The 25,314-nt window shown below is 37.8% G+C and overlaps 1 protein-coding gene across 1 annotated transcript in view; it reads right to left on the minus strand.

Annotated features, from left to right (window-relative positions):
* vash2 (vasohibin 2) overlaps positions 1–25,314 on the minus strand; it is a 60,780-nt gene extending 35,466 nt beyond the window's left edge. Inside the window, exons 1-3 of the mRNA XM_041805655.1 lie at positions 24,863–25,314; positions 19,722–20,161; positions 1,338–1,426 (exon numbers count right to left, since the gene is read on the minus strand). Of these exons, the coding sequence (XP_041661589.1) occupies positions 1,338–1,426; positions 19,722–20,042 (410 nt within the window). The 5' untranslated portion in view covers positions 20,043–20,161; positions 24,863–25,314. The remainder of the gene's footprint in view (positions 1–1,337; positions 1,427–19,721; positions 20,162–24,862) is intronic.

The following is a 25,314-nucleotide window of genomic DNA, read 5'->3' on the forward strand; positions in this document are numbered from 1 at the left end:
TATGTGTCCAAGTAATCTTTAAGTGTTTGGTTTTAATCCGGTTATTTTACCGCTCCCAATCAAGTTGGAGGCTACATACTCCCATATTATTAGATTTCATTATTCATAATCATCTGAATTCCAGATCTGCCTAAAAAAATCAGGGCTTAATAAACAAACACAAAGAAGCTCTGAGCCAAGTGGACTTCCAAAAGAAGACCAGACCAGCATTACATACCACAGTAGGGTGGATGACACTCAGTAGTCCTCCATATTTGTTTTTCTACTGAAATCACGTTTGATCTCACAAGTTTCTGTCAGATCTTGTCTTCTTCTAGGCATATATTAAGTCATGTGACGAAACATTTGGTTCATGCACCTACATATGGGTGAAGTAGAGGCCAAGGAGAGAGGGGAGAGACTCGAGAATGATTATAAACAGCAAAAATATTTAGAAAACATGCTTGAATAGTAACTTCAGCATTTGAATATTAGTGAGTTTTTAAATACTCAAATTATATTCGAACCCCAAAATTCTTTCCAGCAGTCTTAGTTGAGGCCAGATCTGCTCCAATGAGACGACCTGCGGGCCGGACTATGATCTAGTAACATCAATACGACCAAACACACAAATGCATAGTATAAACGCTGCTGGATTATGCATTATTTTATATTAGGGATGCATGATAATAATGGGTAGGACAATTGGCCAATATTACAAATATTCTATAGTGTATTCTTATTCCAATAACCAAATATTAACAGACAAAATCCTCTGATAATTAAGGCGTTTGTTGACTTCCTCATGAGACTACACATTCTGAAACAGCAGGATTGTATGAGGCCCCTCATTAAGCCCCAGAGAAGAAGAAGCCTCTGCTGCGCTGAGACCACAGGCTACAGCGCAGACTAAACATGGTGTTACTAGTCTTTACTTTACTAGTGTGGGAGTTTTTCAGTGTTTTAGAGGAGGATAACACAACTGTGTTTGTTAAACATCCTCCACAATTCCAAAGGGAAGAAAAAAAATCTAGAGTTTTAACACAACAGATCTTATAAGTCACATGAGACGTCATCCTAATGATGGACTATTTACTGCATACAAAGCAGCAGTTGCTGCTAACATCAGCTGCTAGCATTAGGACTTGCAGGCCTTATAAGACCTGCTGGAAGGCTGGATTTGGCCCACAGGCTTTGAGTTTGACACCTGTGTTCTTGAGTGTAGCCAGCCTAAACTTTAGATGTAACAAGAGATCAGAGAGACTAGTCAAGCCAGGAGGGTGCAGCCCTGTCAATGATATCTGCTGTCATTAAATCCTATATTGAACTCTGTGTTGTATCAGTGTAAAAAAGGATACTGCAGAGTCTTCATGAAGTTCTGGACAGCCACTAGCCAATCAGGGATGGACATGGATGGCTTGAAGGTTGGGACTGATGGAACAGCTTGCTGAAAAGGGAGAGAGAGAAAAGAGAAAGATTAAGACAAGTTACAAGAGCCCAAAAGTCACCTTTACCTTACAAGACCAAGGAAAATACGCAGGATTCACAGCACGGAGGACAATAAAACAAAGGTGACATGTATCTTCAGCATGCATTAGAACAAAAATACAGCTAAACTAAAACAATGCTAACAGCATAAGGTCAAATTTTAGACAAGGGGTGGAAGACGTTGGATTTTTGCTGATATCTGTTGTGCAAATATTACCATACTCTTTTTAGCCAATCCCAAAATCAATAACACATACACAACCTTTTATTCCCTGCAAAGAACACCAAGCCTTGCCTTTACTGGAAACAGCTTTTTTACCCCACCCTGACATATAGTAGGGTTTTATGTCAACAAATGTTGTCTGGGCTCCACACAAACATTTGATTCAACCATAAATAAAATATTTCACATAAAGCTTTTAAGTCATTAAAACACAGAAATCTATTGGAATACAGGTATATGTATTTTTTTTAACTTGAACAGTAAAAACAATCCTCGTCTGCCTTTTTGAGAGCTATTAATAGTCCGAACAGTCTGTTCTACTGGGATTTATACAGTACTGTGAAGAAGTTCAAATGAAACAATTAAAATCTATGTTGATTTTTGACAGCAGTGTGTCACTTTTTCTTCTCTCTTGGGTCCTGGGAGGGCTCCACTTTTCATAGGTGCATGTAGAGGGGGCTTCAAGGAAAAATGGTTGGTAAACACTGGCCTAGGGGACTGTCCAGGTAGTTAATAGAGTAAAAACAAGCTCCTGGTCATGCTGTGGATTTATGAAGGGCCCAAAAACTGCAGACAGTCTCCAGGCATATTACTAGGTGTGAAAAGGTCAGGACAAAAGAGATGCCATCGAGTTTGACCTTAGCTGGGGCCTTGCTAGCCCACCCCCCTCCAGCCGCAGGTTGTGGCACGTTAGGCCCCGCTGTGAATCCATAGCACTCTACATGCCTAAAACTCATGCACAGGAATGTACTTTCATATTATTAGGGTTTTGAAAAAAGAAAAAAAAACACTCTATTTTTTATAACTGAAAAGGTAAGGTTCCACTGATTCTGCTTTATTCTGCACAACTTACACCTGATACACTGGCTAGTAATTTTATCATCTGTCAATACTGACAGCATTCTGATAATATCATACAACACTACTTACGCCATCAAAAAGTTCACTGGAGATGAAATACAAACTCAAAGACAGACTTGGTAAATAGTCTAGCTAACTGTTAAAGTAGTAGGTGCAGTTTTCACAGCATTATGACTGCGCTGCTAACATAAGTGGCTGATGTGGTATTTAGGTTTCTTAGCACTAAAAAGCAACAAACCGCACTCATCCAGTCCATAATAAAGAGACGACTGACACATAACAAAGGTCGGTCTATAATCAAGCATGTTGGGGTTATGTTGTCTACAACAACTTACAACAGACCAAGAGAAACCACACTCTGCACCTCAACACTTCAGAGAGGAAGCTGGAGGTCACAGATGTGGCTTCATAAGAGAACACAACCACATCAACCGAGTGAGTCAGACTTAAACACAAACCGACACTTCCTCTGACACACAGGCTGCCTGTGTGTGTGTGTGTTTGCAGGAAGGCTGAACCACCATCAGCAGCCCTATCATTTCCTGTGGGTTTTTTCCTTCGCTATTTATTTCAGTGAAAAAAAACTGAAGAGGGCCATAACAGGAAATATGAAGGGCATGTCCTTGTGCATGAAAGTGGGTCAGTGTTATCTACCCAGGTGTTCTTGTATGAAACCAAACAGAGACACACTGGTCGTGAAAATTAAAGCCCATACCAATGTTTAAAGAAACAATTTAGCCAGTACCAGTTTTTTCTTAATGCTCCATTTAGTGTAACCCTGCCAACATTTTCTTTCACACTGGACCATGAAGTCAGATTAGAGTAGGTCCAACAGGTCACGTTTTCTGCACTGTAGAAAATCTCTTACTGGATTCTGCAACAAGATATACTGGATGTAGCATGAAATTGACTGGACACAACAGATAGACATAGATAACTGATATCTGTAAATGCCCCACAATATGGCCATGGCTGATGTTTGTAAACAGGGCTGATATGTTAAACTAATGCAACTGTGCATCCCTGTACACTCATAAGAAATGTGGAAGAGTATTTTCCTTCTTCAGCAGCTTTAATACGTAATTAAAACTAGGAATGAAAAAGTTACTGATTTAATGATAACCTAGACCAGGGGTGTCAAACTCAGTCACAGCAGGAGCCGGATTCTGGACCAAGGTCTAACCTGAGGGCCTAACAGGGTAACCTTTTTAACCATAAACTGTCAACCTCATTTCACCAGTCATAAAATATGAAAAAAAAAACATATCACTGAGAAAAAGTTAAAAAGATAAGTTTAAAGGCCCACAATCTGAGAAAAGTAAATTTATTAGTGCAAAAAGGTCAAAACATGAACTTGAAAAATTATTTTTTTTAAAGGCAAATATATTAGAAATAAAGTAAAAATTATGAGTTTAAAAGGTTAAAATCTGAAAAAAAAATTGTAATCATGGAATTAAAAGTTAAAATATGATTGAAAATTTTAATTTGTGAGTCTAAAAGGTCAAACTACAGGCTTATAAATTTAAAGTTTGGAGTTGTAAATATGAGGTAAAATACAAAATAATAGGTTAAAAGGGTCAAAATGTGACTTGAAAATTAGAATTATGAATCTTAAAGCTCAAAATATTACATGAGAAGTCAAAATTATGAGTTGAAATGCTCAAAGTACGAAATAAAAAGTCAAAATCCCAAGTTTGAGTCCTAATTGTAAGAAGCAAAATTGAAAATGTGAAATTAAAACACAAATTCATTTCTTTTCCCACATTCCTGACTTTTTTCTAAATATTTTTACTCCTGACTTTTTCAGATTTCTGACTTATCGAGGATATCTTAAATCATCAAGGATACGTTTACATTTTCATACTTGAAGAAATCCGCAGACCTCATACTGATGGGCCAGTTAGAACAAAAATATGAGATCATCTTGTGGGCCAGATTTAAGTGTTCCACGGGCCAGATTGGCCCCCTTTCCTTGAGTTGACACCCCTTAACTTGACAAATGTCATTGTTATTGTGTACATGGGTGTGATGTTAACCTGATATACTCTCTAAAGCGTGGCTAACATTTAAAGCTAGCAACGCCAGTCTTCATTCTTCTTTGCAGATCAATATCCTTCTTTGGTATTTGGCCTCTTTTCACTTTGAGTGAGTAGTTATACGTGAGTTCAACTTTTGACAGCCTACATACCACTTTATTTTTATTAACTACTTTAAAAAACTGTCATACCATGCTGTTCCTGCTGCATGCTAACTGCTAAACCACCGCTGGGCTTCTCATATTTACATCCGGTGAAGTGCTGGACAGGAAAGCAGCCGCCTTTACCTGAAACTACAGCAGCCTCTAGTGGCAGGAGGTTTATTACAGTTTAAAAGAGCATTATAGACTGGGATTTCAAGCTGGTGTTTATAAAAAATGATAGGTACTTAGTTTAAATCACTTGTAAATCCTGTGCTGGCTAATTTGATAAACCAATTTAACCATTTACTGATTAACCGCACTCAACCCTTGATGCTACACAGGTTTGTTTATTGTGATGAATGGGAAAAAAGCACACAGGTCGACTTGGACTTAAAGGAAAACTTTCAGGGACAGGAGACACGATGTGTGTACTACTCTGTGTTGCTCATTTGACTTGCTGTTTATTCTAGTGAAAGATCACATGACTAATTTTTAAACATTTTCAGCAAATTATAAAGGTACCGTTATAATACTGATAACTGTGATATTTTAGGTCAAAACAATCTCGATCTAAAATTTTACAAACATTAGATCTACTTGCAAGAATCCTCAAAGTTTAAGGATTTTAGCCGTAACAGTCTAGAGAAAAGCACCATATTTAGAAAATTTGGAATATTTTTTCATTGAGTTTCTTTAAAATTCAGTGCTAAACACACATTCTTATTACCTTGAAATGGCACACATATTTTTCTAAATTTGTAATGAGAACAAAATGTGGGATTTTTCTTGCAGTCAGTCATTTTAGTACAAAAATCATCTAACATTCACAAGCTAACAAGCCAGCAAATGTGCTACTAAGTCACCTGAACCCTCATTTTAAACATACAATAACCGAATGATCGAGAAAAACAAAAACCAATAGGTCTGTCTTCTAATTGTACAGGAAATCAGGAGTCAATAAGTCCACAAACCAGTCTGCCAGCTCACTAAAACCAGTAAATAGATGGTTTTACTGCCACTTAATCTCCCATGTGGTGAAATCCTCACTAAGGCGTAATACACTGGCTGCATCAGCTGGCACACACACACCCACACCCACACACACACCCACACCCACACAATCTGGTAAGCTGCTTTCTGCAGGGTAAGGGAGTGAGATGACTGGTGATCCCTCACTTTTATCATCCTTCCCTCTCTCTCTCTCTCTCTCTCAGCCTCGGAGTGATGACAGTATTGCAGCCATTTTTCCTGCTGCTGTCCTACTCAGAAAGCTTCCATTCAAAAATGCTCGGTTTTAAATGCATTACAGTGAAGTTTAACCACCATCAGCAGCCATCTGTTACAGTGTAGAGCACAACCAAAGCACTTTTTAAATATAAATACATAGCATGACTAATGAATTACTCTTTATGAAGCGTTTAATGGACACTGCTGTCTGCCATCCTGTCAAGCATTGAGATCAGCTGTGGCATGGAAAATCAGCGCTATGGCTGTAGGAACTGAATGTGAGGTTGGTTACAGCTGTCGTAGTTTTTCAGGCTCAAACTGTGGGTGAACCTACACTAGAGTTGGCGTTTTTATGAGGTGGCACATATACAGAGGTGAAGAGTTAACATAGTCTACATGACCCTGAAAATGGAGATGGTTTATCATAAACATGTCAGCGACACATGAAAGAGGTCTTTCCGTAGGTAGGACAGCATCACGTCATAGTTGTGGTGTTTTAGCTCCCTCCAACAAGGGATGAGGATCGAAACTGTGGAAATCAAATCAATTATTTTTGAGCTCACTGACCTGCTATTGAGAGACTTCTGGAGTGTGATATTTAATCTGGAGTTAAGTCACTTGTTTCAACTTAAATCACTGATGTATTGACATACAGAGCCTATAAAATGTATTCACCCCCTTGGATTTTTTACCTTTTTATTGATTTTAAAAATCAGTCACAGTCAAAAATAATTTCGCTTTTTGTGGTAAAAAACATTCATCCCCTTTACAGTGGTCTAATATAAGTCTAACAATTAGTGAAATGGAGGTCACCTGAGTGCAGTGAATGTGTCTCAAGTGATTGTAAGTTACCTGTGTCTGGAAGGTCCAGTCAATGGTTAATCAGTATTCCTGGCTACCATTACACTGTAAATACAAAAGACTACTCCAAGCAACTCAGAGAGAAGGTTATTGAAAAGTTTAAGTCAGAGGATGGACACAAAAGAAAAACCTCAGAGGTTCTGACATCCCCTGAAATTCAGTTAAATCCATCATGAAGAAATGAAAGATCAGACCGTCCTCACAGACTGAGAAACCATGTCTGGAGGAGACTCGTGAGAGAGACCACCAAGACATATGACTACTCTGAAGGAGTTCCAAGCTTCAGCAGCTGAGATCAGAGAGACTTTGCAGACAACAACTGTTGGTCGGGTTCTTCACCAGTCAAAGCTTTGTGGGAGAGTGTTGCAGAAAACTCAGATTCAATCTTGATGAAAGTTCGCCAAAAGACATGTGGGAGACTCCATGGTCAAGAGGAAGAAAGTTCACTGGTCCGATGAGACCAAAATGGAGCTTTTTGGCCAATCAGACAAGACGCCAAACAGTGCAAATGACCACAAACACACCATCCCCACTGTGAAGCACAGCGGTGGCAGCATCATGCTGTGGGGATGCTTCTCAGCAGACAGCCCTGGAAGGCTTGTAGAGGCAGGGGGTAAAATGAAAGAGGCAAAATATAGGAAACTTTCTTATATTTTGACTTCAGATTTCTTTTTCAATTAGTACCTTACTTTCATATGTTGCTTTTTTTTAAAGTGGTGGATATGGACTACCATAAACCAATAAAGTAAACCCTTTTGTTCTAATTTAACTTCATGTAACTTATTTCCATAAATGTTTTAATTACCAGGCTAAACAAAAACTAAATAACTCAACCTACAGTAATACTAGTTATGTTTAAAGCCAAGACATAAAAAATTACTTGCCTAATTTAGATTTTTCATGGCACATTACCTCAGTAAAATCCAACTAAATAGTCTACTCATTCTTTCAGTAGTAGGAGACTAGTGGACTATCTACAGAGTTGTTTGTTGCATCCCTAAAACACAGTTGTTTGGAGGTTAAATTCAGATGTTTTCACAGTAAATAATATACAAGTATCAACAGTGGTATTAGCAAATACTGTCATCATGAAGGAGTATCAATAAAGGTCTCTTACATTTAGCATCCCCCATCCCTATCTCTACTTCACTCCAGTTTTCTGCTTCCCCCCTCTGCTGCTATCTCCTCCTGCCCTTCCCCTTCATAGTTATCTCAAATCCTCCTCTTTGTTCCTCCTTCTTTATCCCTTCTTACATTTTTCCTATACATAGCACTCTTTCCTATTCTTCTCTTATGTCACCTTGTCTTTTCAGTCCTCCATACCCCCCAGCTCTCCCTTGCCAACTCTCTGGGCTCCATAATCTGAAGACAAGCTGGCAACCCAACCCAGCCAACATCAGAGACTAAAACCAGGGGGACTGTAACCAGAGACAGAGAGATATACAGAGAGAGACGGGAGAGAAGGAGGTTATGACCTTCCTGGTTTTTGAAATTTGAATTGTTGGAAGGAAGTGGGGGATGGGGAGTTGAGCGTGATCGGTGGAAGAAAAACTGAAATGTCAGCCAGAGGTGTTTGAATCAATGAATGCACAGCTAAAGGAGAACAAAAGTAAATGTAGTGTAGTTACTTGTATTACTCCTAGCTTATGTAGAGTAGGGCTGCTCCATTATGACAGCCAGAATGATGAATATTCTAAATAATACTGAAACCATGACTAGTACTGATTGTTAATGGTTTACAACATCTAGATCACATGATGCATTGAATTTAAACAATGTTTTAACATTCTGAACACTATGAAAAACAAGCAAAAGATGAAAAATATTGATTTAAGAATTATAAATGTAAAAAAAAAAAAGAGAAAAATGTCATCCTGCAAAATGACATGCTGCACAGTAATCATCCAATCAGCAACAAAGTCTTGACATGAAAACTTCATTGTCATTTCTCTACAATGACCATTTATTTTCTAAGTTTCTCCACCAACCCTAACACGGTGTTGACCAGAAGTGTCGAGGTTCCCTGACACACTGGATAGACTGTTCGTATTCTTAAAAAAAAATTGCTGAAGGTGAGTGGACAAATGATCTGTCACATTCATTACATGTCCAATCAGAGTGGCAAAACAAAGTGAGGTAGTAGCCATGCACAGCTCCAGTTGTAACCTCAGCTCAACAGGCAGCTTGTTGGTGGATAAAACTCATGCAGAGGCCAGTTGGGAGAGGCGCAAAAACATCTTCTCTGCCAAGAGAAGCTTTCAGTGTGGCTCTTTGTTTTTGTTTAAATGAGGAAATGTGGTCCAGTTGTGATAAAACTGGCATTATAGTATAGCTACAGCTAAGCTAATCACTACACGGGCAGCAGCCATTGTATATACCAGCTTACAGTCCAACAAAACCCCATCCATAAATATCTCAATCTCATGACGAAGCAGGTCAGGAGAAGAGCAAAAACATCTTTTCAGTCATGAAAAGCTTTCAGTGCCGTTCTTTGCTCTTTCTGTAAAATATAACTGGGGTTTAGTTTAGGGCGGGGGTATTAATCGCAAATTAGATTAAATTGCAAAATGGCCAGCTGCAATCGTATTATTTTGGGGGGAAAACAATTGCAATTAGATTATTTTTGCAAATCGTTCAGCCCTAGTTCAGTTCTGACAAAACTGCCGCTACACTACAGCTACATCTAAGTGACGACAACCATCGTTACCCTCTTCTAGTACAACTAAAGCCAGCCTGTAGAAACTTTATTCACAGATTGCTCAAACCTGGCAGAATTGTTTCAGATTGGAGGTTTGTAAAATGGATTTGCCCAATGATTGACATGGTTAGAGGTGCATAGCAGGGAGACAAAAGTGATGATGTTGCACCTGCACCATTTTCAAAAATACCTGCCTATGAGTGGACAAGGTCATAGGCCACAGCTGTAGCCAGCTTTGTTTTAAAAATGAGCCATGCTAATGCAAAAAGAATGACTGTGGATGCATTATTTCTAACTCCAGCACATGTGAGGAAGTAACTGAGCAAGATTTCAGGGGCAGCCTGTTTGACAAGAGTGCATAAATGAAAACCTTGTCCCATATCTCCCAACAACCAGAGGACATTATGCCTTTCATTCACCAGAATCTAGCATATAGCAGGCATAACTATGGTCACTTAAAAGCAGAAGTATTGTTAAGTTGCTGGTATTGCTTGATTCTAATGAACTTTAAAATACCAGCAGGAAGTCAAACCGGAAGATTCAGCCTGCCATTAACACTAAACAAATCCTGAAACCTTTTTGTAGTATAAAAATCCTTGCATTTATTTCTGTTTGTTTCATGATACAAAGGAAGAAAGCATGAGGGTGGCTGATATAGCGGTGCCCTCTGTTACCTTTTAAGCACTTTGCTTGCATTAAAAATGGAACAATGGAGCAATATAGAGGAGGGAGGGATACAGATAGTATTTCCTGCTGCAGATTCATCTTAGGAGCGGGACATCCCAAGGAAAGCCATTCTCTTCCTTTCTCTCTGTTTGTGCGGTATTGCTAAAAGAGACAGCTGAAAAACAAATGATTAAGCAAAGTCTCATCCTCATTCTCCAAGTCTCTTACTCCCTCGTGATGTTGATTTGGTTATGTAAAAAGACACGACAGCCTTCAGGACTGCAGTAATCACACTCAGGATCACCTTGTTGAGATTACTGCTGATGTTAGCACCTCTTTGGCCCTGAGCACATCTGTCTAAACCAATCCACACTGGCAGGGAGTCATGTAAACCAACATCCAATACAAAACAAGATGTGGAGGCTGAGTTAAGAAACAAGTTTCTGCTTTTTGACGTTAACAAGATGTAAACTTAAACTCACGGACTGTTTTTGCACAATACAACATGTATAGTTAGTTCTAATCAACGAGGAATCCTAAAAATATGTTACAATTTTGTTACACTTATCATTCAGCTGCTATTTTTATTTTGTTATTTATGTTTTAATCCATTGAGCTAATGATAATGTTCACTTTAAAATTCAAGTAAAAGAGCTGCACAGTTTTGGGGAAAAAAAGATCACTTTGATCAGTATTGAGATCCTTATTTTTAATCATATTTATTGATCAATTTTGGGAAGATTTTTTTACCATTTCTTCTTCATTTTAAAACATGGCTCGAGTCATCAAGGTCCTAAAACTGTCGTTTGTCCCTGTCCCTGTTGTCTGCTTCGGTGCAGCTGACGAGGACAGAGAAGAGAAGGAAGGGCAGGTGAAGCCAAAGTGTGAGGTACAGGCCAAGCATGTGTGGAGCAGAGAAGTGGAAGGAAGCAAGCTGAGCAGATTAAAGTCATATGTCAGCAAACATTAACGTAAGAGATTATACAGAGAGAATAAGTAAACATGATTTAAATATTAGGGGTGGAATGATTATTGGCCTGGTCGATTACTGGGGTAGGTATCATTAGTTTTTTTTCCAATACCACTGCTAAATGGATACTTTAAAATGGTACCAGTACCCCAACAGTGCCTGAATCGATATTTTAAGGAGTGAAAAAAATACACTAATGGTCAATTGCACTATAAGTACTTTCATAATTGCAAAGGCATTTGTTATTTTAGAATATACTTTGAACAAATTCATACAATCACTAAATACAATCTTACCAACTCCGGTAAATTGTACTTTTTACTAAAGGATCCATCCTATTCACTAAGTTTTTGAATGGCTTATTTTTAAAAGTCTTAAATTTAAGTGCTTTAAGTACTTATTCGGTAATACAATTTTGTTCAGTTGTATTTTTATAATTTTTAAGTAAATTTAAATCAGAAAGTTAAATATTATAATAATAAATGTTGATCTGTTGTTGTGTGAACACAAACTTCATTTCCTCACTGCACAAATCAGGGCCTAGGCCCCCACTCCGTTCTGACATTAATGAAGTGTTGCAGTACTGAAATGGCGCAGCACCGAAATCCGGCACTAAAATCCGTGTTTTGATTCGGTTTTGGTAGGTATCTCAGATGTCCTAGCACCAGTGCCACGTTGGTACCGGACTTCAGCACTCATCCCTGCTACTTGGGCTGATGTTTGGTCAATTATCTGTATCAGGGTTTTATTTTATCTAACACAGGTAAAAGTAATCAATTAAAAAGTACACTAATGAGGCTCTCCTATGAGAAAAATGTTTTCTTCACAGAGCAGTAGTAGCCATGATGTGCAGTATTATAAAAAATGGAGGGTGCATTGGATGAATTGTGATGCACTGTGATATCAAATTGTGAAACCAGTAAAGAAACAATGCTAGCAACATTACAAGGATTCAAATGTAAAAAACAGAATCAAACAAAATGTTAAATAAAGTTTGAATGAAACTGGCCTTATGAACTGATATAATTGGTATTGGTTAGGGCTGGGCAATTAATCGCAAATTAGATTATATTACAATATGGCCTGCTGAAATTTTCAAAATTCCAGTTTAAAAGTGTTTTTTGCAGCAGAGACATTATGCATTACATATCATTCAATCATTTTACTGGCAATTTTTAGAATTGTGTACAAAAAAATCCAATTTTATTCATTTTTGTATGTTTTTCTTGTTAAATATGAGAATTATATTAAAATTATCACTCTTTTTAGTACAAAAGGTCATATATTCAGACGTAGTCAGATGTTTTTTTTTAAATTGTTATATTGTGTTGGTTATAGTACAGAATGAATTATTGCTTGTTTTTGTTGGAAAATATGTGAGATGAGGAAATTAAGAAATAATCACATATTAAATCACAACTGCAATATTGGGTAAAAAAAAACCCTAATCAGATTATTTTTCCCAAATCGTTCAGCCCTAGTTTTGGTACCGGCCCTAAAAAACAATTTCAACCAGTCCCTATTAAAAAAGGATATTTAGATTTCAACAGATGACTACACTGACTTCTCTACTGGTGGATCCAGAAATGCTCTAACAGCTATAAACAACCTCTGATTCTCTGTTGACAGATGTGTTGCTGGATATCACTAAAAGGGAAAGGAGATGAAAGGCCATGTGCTTTGCTCTTTTACTCCTGACTCTTATATAACCTTTTTGATCCTTTGGCCTTAGCATAAGATCGTTTCATCCTCGTGTCACAGAGGAAACAAACAATTTTACTACACTACATCGGAGCATCATTTCATTTAAGAACTGAAAATGAGAGAACTTTTCCAGTTCCTGCTCTGTCTTAGAAAGGAGTAACTTTTAAATCAACCCATGTCAAAGTGATGTTAAAGATGGCTCTTGTCTTGTTCAAGAGCTTTTCAAATCCATTATCACTCACTTCAGGGATGCTGAAAATGATATTGCTTACAGAGCAGAGATTGAGATTTTTACTCAAGCAGGACTTAGTCCAGTTGGTATCCAGAGATTATCCAGTACCCAGATAGTATTAGAGGGATTACTGACCCTTCTGCCAGAACTGCCATTCTGTAAATAAGGGCACAAACTCTGATTACACATGGTATAAACACAGATGTACTGCATGTTAAGGCAGCCTGCAGGTACAAGCTGCTCTTTAAGAGCCAATCAGAGGCTTACGTGTGCTCCCTGACATTTTTACACCAGTCTATCAAGTTTCTCCTGAAACTGCCCTGATTGTTGATTTTCCTCACCTTAACCAAAAATGCTTTTTATGTGTTATTGTAGTTAATTTGTCTGAGTATTCAGACTTATAAAACTACTGTGGCTCTCCTTTAGATCAATCCAACAATAAATCAGAATGTAGCCGTTAACGGAACAGTTTATCTTCTTTTGCTATCTACCTGTTTGACCTGGTAACACTCCCCCTCCCTCTCTCCTTAAAGGCATGGCGAGGTCAGTGTTTCAGCGGCTGCATCTGTGGTAACCACCTGTTACCACACCTTATACACACAAACATGAAAACACATGCACAGGCAGATGCAAAAGGCTCAGGTTGCATTTTAACAATAAAACAATGCTGCAATGCCAACCAACACACAACTCAGGAGCATGCAAACTGTACTTACTGCAAACAATGACGAGGACTTTCAAGTATTTTGACTTAGATTTTAAAGGAAAAACAAGGTGGATTACCTTTGTTCAAATAATGATGAAAAGGCAAAAAATGGTTTAAAAAGGGGGCTTTCTTTTATGTTTTTAAAGGTTTAAACATATGCATTTATTGGTTGACATATCAGTCAAAGTCTTCAGTTCATATAAAGTAAAGGATATTAAAGATATAAGAGGTGTTTTCACTATAATAAGTGGCATTTTCTGTTGGAGTTTGAGTATTTGTGCACATAGCATTCATCCTTTCATCCTTATGTTGATAACAACAGTATGGGAGTTTGGCTCTACCAGCCAACCGGGTCACTAATGACCACATGGCCAATTAAAAAAGCTAAACAACAACCAGATTCCTTCCTCCACCCGCACAAAACACTACAAGCATTCACCACAATCACTGATGGGAAAAGAATGACAAATATCTGGGCTGAGGGGCCTCAGCAGCAACGGACAATGAAAGATGCATATCATGCGTGTCGAGGCGCCATTTTGTTTTTTATCCAAAAGACCAAGCTATTTTTTTTTAATTCTTTCACTGACTTCCGTCTTTAAAGGACAACATTTTCAGATGTAATGATAAAAGTGCTGCTACTGAAGCTGATATTGATACTTTGCTGTAGTACTGAATGTACAGGACAGAGAGAACTATGTTATAACAAGCTTTGGTTTTTAACTTGACTGTGAAAGTTTAACCTTCATTTCTGAATAAAGCTGTCTTAGCTTCATCTCCTTTACAGTCCATCAATGTTTCCTATAATTATTCCTTACAAGGTATCCAAACCCCTCAGATATTCTAGGATTTACTAAATGTTCCCAGAACCAAACAGGGCAAGGCAGCTTCCAGTCACTCCCTGAAGATCAAGCCCTGAAAAGACCTCCAACAGCCCTTTATGGAACTGTTTTGGGATTTTCTTAAAGGAAGGAAAAGGAGGAAGGAAAATTTATTTGCCTATCTGAACAAAGTTTGCAAACTGTTTTATTTATGTGACGGGAGGTGGTGACGTCTGTGAGGTCATGTACTTGCATGCATGCTACTCAGAGTGATCCCAGTCTGAAGGCAGGTGTGTGACACTTTCATCACTCCATGCCCTAAATAAAAAGGATTTCCTGACCCCTTTATGAATAAAAATCAAGATTATATTAGAGTGAATAAATAAGGTTAATTCTTCAGGACATGATCATGTATCATATAAACCAATCCCATTTTTGGTTTTGTTTCAGTTTGGTCATTTTGTTGTTCTTACTAGGGCTGAGCGAAGTGCAAAAATAATCTAATTGCGATTTTTTTCCCCAATATTGTGATTGGGATTTAATATGCAATTATTCTTAGTCAATCTTAAGTATTTTTCAACAAATTCAAGCAATAAATAATTCCATAATTAAGACCATGTGCATTGAAAACAATGCAATTATTTCAGAAACAATTAATACATAGTAGCATGAATCTGAATATGGGGTTGCAACAAGCTTTAAGCCATAAAGGAGGAGGCTGGGTTGGAGGAGGTGAGGCTGGCTACCAGCTGATCACAGCTTGGGTATGACTTTCATGAAGTAACGCTACACTTCATCAGTTTTATTTAGAATGAGCTAACTATTTTTGCTGGTATTGCAATATAATGTCATTTGCTTTGTTTAAAGACATAATCATTTTTATGTCCCTCATTTTGATCAAGAAAAACAAACATATAACACAAAAAGGAGGATTTTCGTCAACTGTTATATGAAAAATGACACTTTTATAATGTGCATGAAATCTCTGCAAAAATTGATTTATTAAACTGGTATTTTGACACATTTCGGGTTAGAGAAATATTGCAACTTCTGCGTTTTGAAAATTGCAGCAGGCAATGCGATTTAATCTAATTTGGGATTAACTGCCCAGCCCTAGTTCTTACCAGTCAGTAAATAAAACTCAACAAGTCAGTCTGTCATATAATAATTCACATGAACAGGCTTCTTGCACATGGCTACTGCTGTATGAATTCTGCTTATAGTCCATGTTTAATAAAAAATAATGCAATGTAGAAATGTGCCTGTTGAATGCAATAATGGATTTAAAATCACAAAGGAGGACGTACAACTAAATCAGAATTTTACTGTAGTAAAAACTCAGAGATGAAACCATTAAATGGCATAAATGGAAAACATTAAGATATTTCCTGCATTGACTAATGGGAAGACACATTTAAAAACTTACATGGATAACACATTATTGTTTTTGGTAAATAACTTATAAATTAGCCTCAAATATCAGAACTTAGAATTTTGTGATTAAAATCAACACTGTGATCCAGACATATAAAGATTGTGAATTGATTTTTTTCCACATATATATATACAGTGCTGTCATATTTGTCTCAGAGACCATCCAGCATCATGAGGTGCTTTAATGCAGACTCTTTCATTTTCAGTGAGCTCTCCACGTTTTACCATTTTGAACAGGAATGAGGAATTTCAAACTGAATTCACCTTTCTATACCCAAATTTGAGCTGGCTCACTGGGCTTCTCTGAGAAGTCAGAAATGAATCAAGCATAACATTCAACCACTAAAACTCATTTTTCTGTTCAGGAATGCAAGTAAATAACTATAATTTGACATATTAATCAAGAAATATTAATGTGCTTTACTATTTTTTCAGTTTTTTGTGAATCAGTCAATTTGAAAATTCATGGATAACAATAATAATTATATTTTAGCATTAAAAATATCATTTTGGTTAAAGAGCTTCTACATATTGGTGTATTAACCATTGCAGAAACATAAAAAAATGATTTTGGTAATTAGCAATGCTCTTAATTTAGGACAGCTGTGGCATAAACCTTACTTCGTGGTGGTCTAATAAATTTGTTAAGCACTGTATGTATGCTTTTAAGGTTGTAAATGTTCTGTTTTGAACAATGCAAAGCTCTCTGAATTGCTCTACGTATAAAATTGTGCTCTTTAAACAAACTTGTCTTGCTTTGCCACAAGGTTGAGTCTGCAAAACAGAAAAAAATGTGTTGATTTAGGCTTTAAAACATGACCAAATTCAGCCTGTATCCATTAATGAGTCAAAATCAACAAATCTTCAGACTACTGAAAATAGAAAACATTTTTGTCCTGCATTGATCATCACATAGAAAGTCAAATATTCTTATTAGTTTGTCATTTTTTTTTTCATTATTTTGTTGCTACTTTAAAATATTGTACTGAGGTAATGCTAACATATTTTGAGTCTAGTCTTCCTTCAATTGAAGTTGGTTGTTGCTGGGTGTTTTTAGTAAGTGTTACATAAACTGAAGGTTGCCATAAATAAAATACAGAACAGTCTTTGTTCTGCTGACATCAGCAATAAAAATCAGCTACATGACAACAAACACCCAGATCTGTAAAAGTCTTACTTGTCACAGGATTGGGAATAACTGCATTTTGGTTTTGAACCTGTGTTCACATAAACATGACAAAGTCTTCAGGAAGAAGACGACAGTAGAGACTGTGACAATTCCATAAAGACAGAGTTAATGTCTCCTGACGGGTTTGGCTCCTTAATTTAGCACAGCTGTTGTCAAGATAATAAGACGCATTCTGTGTGTTTGTGAGTGTGAGGGGACACCTGAGTGTAGGCTCCTGAAACAGAGTGAGAAAAAAGATGACATTCCCACCTAAACTGTGAAACTATGAGCACGCACATTTCTCCACAGACAGTCTGCTCTGTTTACACTAAAATAGGAGACAGAAAATCCAGTCTTACAACAAGCACCACATCAGGGGAGAAAATCTGCTTCCAAAAAAAGAAATAAACAGTGCTGATGGTCTGCATAACAAATACTTATGTGAAATATCTTCTAGTATTAAAACAATTACTTAATGAACCAATCAGTTGAAATCTGAAGCTATACTTTACTTTTTCATTCTTTTTAATCCTGAAACCCTAGCCTCCTTGTTACAGTTCCTTCAGGCTCAGATCAACTTTGAAGTTGACCAAACCTTCACCAAGGGGGCAACTGGAGTTGACGGAGGTTCTTCAAGATGTTTCGCTTCTTCTCCAAAAAGGTTTTTCAGTTCCGGACTCAGTTTTGAAGAGCCTCAACCAAGTCCAGTTGCCCCCTTGACAAAGATTTGGATAACCACGACCTGGATGAACAAGAACCAACAAAGAGATCTTTGAAGCTGACAGAAAACCTTTAAGTCACTCTTGGCATCATAAGCGCCTCCTTTTCTTGCCCCTTATTTTCAAGTATCCCAACATTTATCAAAGTCATGGCATGGTCTCAAAGTGCCTCATAGTTAAGTTGGGCCATCCCATGACATATATACTACATAAAGAGAAAGAAAATACTCAAACCATTTTAAGAATGGGGGGTTTTAGTATGTAAATGACAGGTACATCTTGAAGCAGCCAATTTTTCTGAAGCAACAAAAATCATGTGTATTTTTTTTCAGTCATATGTAATGTTGAGTTTTTTGTAAAAAAATAACATGTTGTTATTATTGCTTAAATCTATTATGGACCATGCTTATGCTGACCTTCATGCCCCCCAACCCCATGTGGCTGAGCCCCAGAAATCTTCCCCCTTTTTCCCCCTTGTGGGCAGCCTTGCTTCATACTATATCTGTCACAGTACTTAAAACAAGCTGATAGTGTTAAGTGGCTCTATATGACTGAACTTGGTTCACCTTTTTTGTTTACCAATACGTGCCTTGACTCCCTCTGCTCCTCACTTAAACTAAAGTGAGAGCTGTTTTGGTAGAAGGGGGAGTACACACTAAGGGTCAACTGGCATTACTTTGTCAGAGCTGATGCAGATGATTAGTAGTTCATGAGACCGATAACCAGTATCTGGGAACTACATGCATTTATTATGGCAAACAAAATGTACTTAATACATCACAATAATCTTGTTTCATGTATGTGGGAGGCCAAAATCGTAACTACACTAGATTAATCACCCAGTGCTAAGGTGTATGTTTAAGTATTTGTTTGCAGAATATGTAAGACAAAAATAAATATTTGCAATAATTCAGAAATGGAGTCTTTCTGAAGTTTGTAACATGCTAAGTGTCTGTTGCTCATGTTACAGTGCATTCAGAAAGTGTTCCACACTAGACTTGGTTCACAATAAGGATTAAAAAGATAATAAATAATAATATTTAGCATTCTTCTCCCAGATTACTACTTTAAGAAAGCAACAAGAGAGTATATTTACATAGCCATAGCAGTGCCAAATCAGTGCAGATTCTAAATACAAAGATCTATTCTCATCCCAGATGCAAAAGAAATGTTTTTAATCAGCTGCAACATCCATAATCGGTACATTCCTGCAGTCATAGTCTCAATACACAGCCTGCACCAAGCCCACTCTTCCAGCAGAAACTTGAGCACCCAACCAACCCTCATCCATCCTGTCTTGTCATATTATAGCCCAGCAGGGCTGCTGCCAACGCTTAAAAGTGCAGAGACCTTTGGATTCCTTCACAGTGCAGCAGCTACAGGGAACCCCTGAGGATTCCACGAGGACACCCTTTCATAAAGAGCCTATTAATACTGTATGAACTCCCATGAGCCTCTGAGAGATGGCTGCTGTCATGTGAACATAGTGATGATTCACCTTCTAACATTCACCAGTCAAATTCAAAACAGCCTCTTTCTGTATGCAACTTTTGCTGTTTGTATTGTATTTTCTAAAGTATTCATTCATCTTGCTCTAGAAAATATAAAAAGTTGATGCACTTTAAATGTATAAGATCATAATATTAAAAAAGATGGCCAAACATCTCTGCTGCATTAAGCGAAAGTGTTTGCAAAGCCTCGATAGACCCTATTCACCAAGAAAAGCAAAGGTTCCTGTTTATTCATCTACAACTTCACATACTGAGGGATTAACCAGTAACTTACCTTTGGAAGGTATGCTGCGTTTCGTATCCTGTCCACCATCTCCTGTCCCTCTGGGTGCACAGCAGCCACATGGGACCACATCCTCTCCCAGGTCACACTCTCTATGGGAAAACCAGTCCTGTTCACATAGAAAAGAACCCCTCCATCCTTCTCCTCTTCCTCCCCAGGGGACCGAGAACCGTTGTTGGTGGAAGATGCCGAGGACTCCTCCTGGGTGCTGCAGCGGAGGAGGCAGTGTGCGCTGGTGCTCTTGGACCGGCCGTGTCTGCTCAGCTTTGCCGGAGAGGTGCTGGTCCGGCTGGGGGAGTTGGGTCCCGTCATTTTTCCAAAGAGGGTAAGGAGGAGGAGGAGAAGCAGGAGCGGGTAATCCTCCTCCGGCTACAAGAGCTTCTTCTTGTTTGTCACTGTAGGACGGCACATGTTGATCCTAAAGAGCAAACCTGACAAGGCAAAGCAAAACAGCAACTTAACAGAGCATACTGTGCCTCCTCAAAGCAGGCTAGAATGTGGTGAAATATCAAAATCTTATCTACAGCAGATCTGCATAACAAGAAGCAGTTTAAATATGTTCCCCTAAAGGCACAGTAAGGTTTTTACTTGGTGCTTCCCACTGAGAGGTGTACACCCAGAGAAGATTTCTGCATGTCCTATTTTGGAAGAGGTATGATGGTGCAACAGCAAAGTAGAAAGCCTTGACAACAAGACAACAAATCCCCACAGAGGAGAAAATCCACCCCTGTGGCTAGGAAGAAATCCAAGTAAAGGGAGTTCTTTCACAGTAAATCACAATAAATTTTAAACAGGAAAAAATATATAGTGCTGTGAGAAAGTACCTACCCTTTTCTTACTTGTCTGCATATTTGTCACTCTTGAATATTCAGATCATCAAACAAACTTTAATATTAGACAAAGATAACCTGAGTTAAAACAAAGTGCATTTCATTTTTAGATGATGATTTCACTGAACAAGGGAAAAAGCCATCCAAAACCTGCATGGCCCTATGTGACAAGGTCATTGCCCCCTAAACACAAACTAAGAATTTAGTCCCACTCCTCTTTGCATACTTGTTTTAATTCAGCCACATTGGAGGTTTTTCTATCATAAACTGCCTCCTTTGGGTTATGCCAAAGCATCTCAATCAGATTAAAGTCCAGACTTTGACTAGGCCACCTCAAAACCTTTGTTTTGTTTGAAGCCATTCAGAGGTGGACTTGCTGGTGATTCAGATCATTGTCCTGCTGCATAATCCAAGTTTGCTTGAGGATGAGGTCATGAACTGATGGATGGACATTCTCATTCAAAATGTTCATGGCTCCATCAATTGGTCCAGTTCCTGCTACAACACACCTTACAAAAGTTCAAGATCTGTCCTGTCAGTTCAAACAATATTTTTTCAAAAGTCTTGGGGATCATCAGGATTCTTTTTATTCAAATGTGAGACAAGCTTTTGTGTTCTTTTTGGCTGCAGTGGTTTTGGCCTTGGACCACTCCCATGGAGGCAAGTGAGGCCTGCAGGTCTTTAGATGTTGTTCTGGGTTCTTATGGGACCTCCTAGATGAAGCGCAGATGCACTCTTGGAGTAATTTTGGTTGGCCGGCCACTCCTGAGAAGGATCACTCCTGTCCCAAGTTTTCTCCACTTGTGGATAATGGCTCTCACTGTGGTTCACTGGAGTTTCAAAGCCTTATAAATGTCTTTGTAGCCCTTTCTAGACTGATAGATGTCAATCTATTAGTATTTACAAGGTGCCATGATATGTTGCTTTTTGAGATCTTGTAGCCTACTTCACTTTGTCAGAGGTTCTGTTTAAAGGATTTCTGGATTCAGTAGGTGTGGCAGTAGTCAGGTCTGGGTGTGGGTAGTGAAATTGAACTCAGCTTTCCAAAAAACTATGGTTAATCACAGATAATTCATGATTAAACATGGGTGGGCAATTACTTTCTCACATCAGTGCAGGTAGGTTTGGATGGCTTGTCCCTTATTAAATGAAATGAAATTTATTTACTCGAGATCTCTTTTTCTGATTATGAAATTTGTTTGAAGATCTGAAACATTTAAGTCTGACAAATATGCAAAAATAAGAAAGGAGGGGGACAATACTTTTTACAGCACTGTATCTATGACCAGTTGAACATTTATATAATAATAGAAAAATATTGTTAGCAATGGGGATACACCAAACTATAACGGTGTAAACTATAACTATAGTGGTACAGACCTAAAACTTAAGGTCTTCAACTGAAGTTTAAGGAACGAGAATAAATGAAGGAATTACTTCAGCTGACTTTAATCCTGCCTAAGGTAGATGAAGCCCAAATTAGTTTTTTTTAAGTATCTCCCAAGTGCTGTTAAACAGGGCAAGGATTTTTTAACAGCTCTTCCAAACATCTTTGTTTTATTTTAGATTCTTAGCTACATTATTTTACTTTGGATGCAGACTAAAAATTATTTCACAAAAGCAAAAAACTACCAGTGTCTAAATTGTTACTGCCCTTCAGAACTGACCTTTTTGATAAGCCACAGCACAAACAACTGTCGTGTAATGATGTGCTTTAACTTTGTAATGCTCAAATCAAGTTAAACCTGAGGGTTATCACCAAATCTAAACTCAGTATAAAAACTTCAGTGAGGGTTTGAGCAGTCACTGGAGAAAGCATCGTGGAAAAAAAAAAAAAAAACAAAGAAATCAGTTTATACTTGAGAAAAAGATTTGTTGATGCTCACACAGCAGTAGAAGGATCTCCAAAGTTATAACAGCGCTCCCAAGAGTCAAGAATTGGACTGAGAAGTAAAGCTGTGAAAAAATATCGATACAGCAATATATCGCAATACTTTGACATCCAATACAATATCGATACTTCAACTCTTAATATCAATTTTTTATAAAAAGTAAAAATTCATATTTTAGCCGAGTTGTTAGTAAAATACGACTTCCGCACCTCCACATGGCTTACAAAATAACAACACCTGCACAATTCAAAGCAGACGTTTGGAAGCATTTAGGCTTCAAAGTTAAAACAGGGAGCACAAACAGCGAGTTAGAGAAAGGAAATGTCGTTTGCAAGCTCTGTCTTGCTGCTGTGAAATATAATGGGAACACCACCAATGTATTGTGTGATTTACATACACATCATCTCTATATTTTTCTTAGTTAACTGTGTAGAATATCGCTATATATTACAATATCATGATATCCTGATATATCGTGATACCATCGTATCGTGACCCAAGTATCGTGATGCGTTTCTCATCGTGAGGTTCTTGCCAAAACTCACCCCTACTGAGAAGTATCATGAAGAAACTCAAAAAGAGCCACAAAATATAGAACAAGTCTGGTAGAAGTAGGAAGAGAAAGATTTCAAAGACTGTTGAAAGAAAACTAGTGAGAGATGTGTCTAAAGACCTCAGAACAACTGCCAAGACACTAGTGAAGAACTTATCCAACTCTACTTCTGCAGAAAAGTCACCTTGCATGCTAAGGACAACCTGGAGAAATATTTTGCATACTGGAAGAAAGTCCTTTGGTTAGATAAGATCAAACTAGAGCTTTTTGGCCATAGAAACACTGCTTATGTTTGGAGAAGAAGGGAGACGCATGCAATCCAAGGAACACCGTCCCCACGACAGTAGGAGTCAGTGTTGATTTTGGCAGCTATTTTTAATTTTAGTCTTAGTTTTAGTCTTTAAATGAAATGCATTTTGGTTTTAGTCACATTTTAGTCATTTCAACCCTTTTTAGTTTAATTTTTATCTAGTTTTAGTTTAGTTTTAGTCGATAAAAACTCAAAACATTTTAGTCAAGTTTTAGTCCATAAAAAGCCCTCGCATTTTAGTCTTTACTTTTAGTCCAAGCATTTATTTTCTTGCCTAAATTTGGTACCAAATCATGGTAATGTGTTCTCTGCACTCTGCCAAACCTGGGGTCCCTGCTTTCTACAGCTGAGAGGCAGAATAGATACAGCTGCATTGTTTTTTTGACAAATTTACCCACAGTGGAGAAATATAACAGATTTTGAATGCCCGATGAAAATTACATTACATTTTAGTCTAGTTTTAGTCATTTTGACAAAAATTAAACTTAGTTTATGTCAGTTTTAGTCATCACAGATCTATTTTTGTTAGTGTTAGTCTAGTTTTTGTCATGGAAAAAAAGGCTGTCGACGAACATTTTTAGTCGACAAAATGAACACTGGTAGGGGTATTATGCTGTGGTGATGCTTCAGCATAAGTGGCTCCTGGTGAAGAACTACCACCAGAAGACCAAAGTGAACGTTATTGACTGGCCTGACCAAAGCCCTGGCTTGAATCCCATTGAAAATCTGTGGGGTGAACTGAAGACCAAGGTCCATGCCAGAAGACCATCAAATCTGGAGGAGCTTGAGAGATTCGCCAAAGAAGAATGGGTTGGGACTCCTCAGGAAACGTGTCTGAGACTTGTTGAAAACAACAAAAGACTGCAGGCTGTCATCCAGCAAAAAGAGACACAACTGACTATTAGCTTCAGTGTTCAAAGTAAAATAATGTACACAACCTAAAGAAAACTAGGATGTTTTAAAAAGGCTGTGTTAAAAATGTCTTGCTGTTTAACAGCTCTTGGGCAAGACCTTTAAAAACTGGCATTTTCATAGGAGGCTAATAATTTCATCCTTATATTTGAAGCTGTTATTCTAGTTGCAAGTAAATGCAGTAATTTTCTTATCTGCTGATATAATAATAAAAATGTTGTGCGTCTTTATATAGAGGTACTGAAAAGGACTGGAGAGTTACTGATAAGGGTATCAATATAATAAAACTCCACCTCTCTCCCCTATATAGAAAATCCTCTGGTTGGCCATAATGTTCAACAAAAATAACATTTTTGCACATGTTAAAATATATCTATAAAATTTCACTAGAAGCCATGGATTAAAAAAGTTGTTCAAAGCAAAATTAGGCACAATAAGGTTACAACAAATCAACAAATTATTAATTTCACACAGGTTTAGTCGTAATTTTATCATCATTAGGGCCTTAAAATGTTTATGACTATAAAAGGATTGCTGAGTGAATATAAAATCAACGTGTTTCTCCAAGTTCATACAGATACGAGAATTATCGTTTCCGCTGAAAAATATTCCAACCGTTAATAATCCAACCATACCGTATTTTTCCATGGGTGCTCCAATTTGAGATAAAAGACAAATCCTGCTGGTTTGAGGGCATTTGACGCGAAGAACACGCACTTAGACGAGGTAGGTCCCATTCATAACAAGGCGTTGTTGTCCACTACAGGCTGTAAAGTCTTGTTTTGGTTCGAGGCTTTGTAACTTCACCTCTTCTTGTACGTGTCAAGCTACCAAGCGCTAACAGCCGTTGGTCTTGAAGTGCTGAAAAAATAAAAGCTGCGTTTATTTCGACCGACGTTTACTTTAAGAAGAGGAAATTCAAATAAGTCTGATGTGCTCATAAAAGCGTTACTTCTGTTTCTGTAAAGATACGGAGGATTTCGGTTCCAAAATTGCATCGATATTTCGTCAAATTTATTCCCGTTTCCAGCAAGGCCTCTTTATTTTGAAAACCTACTCCGGAAGTCCTTCTGTTTTGCTAGCTAGC

The sequence above is a fragment of the Cheilinus undulatus genome, linkage group 14 (genome assembly GCF_018320785.1).
Source record: "Cheilinus undulatus linkage group 14, ASM1832078v1, whole genome shotgun sequence".
NCBI lineage: Eukaryota > Metazoa > Chordata > Actinopteri > Labriformes > Labridae > Cheilinus > Cheilinus undulatus.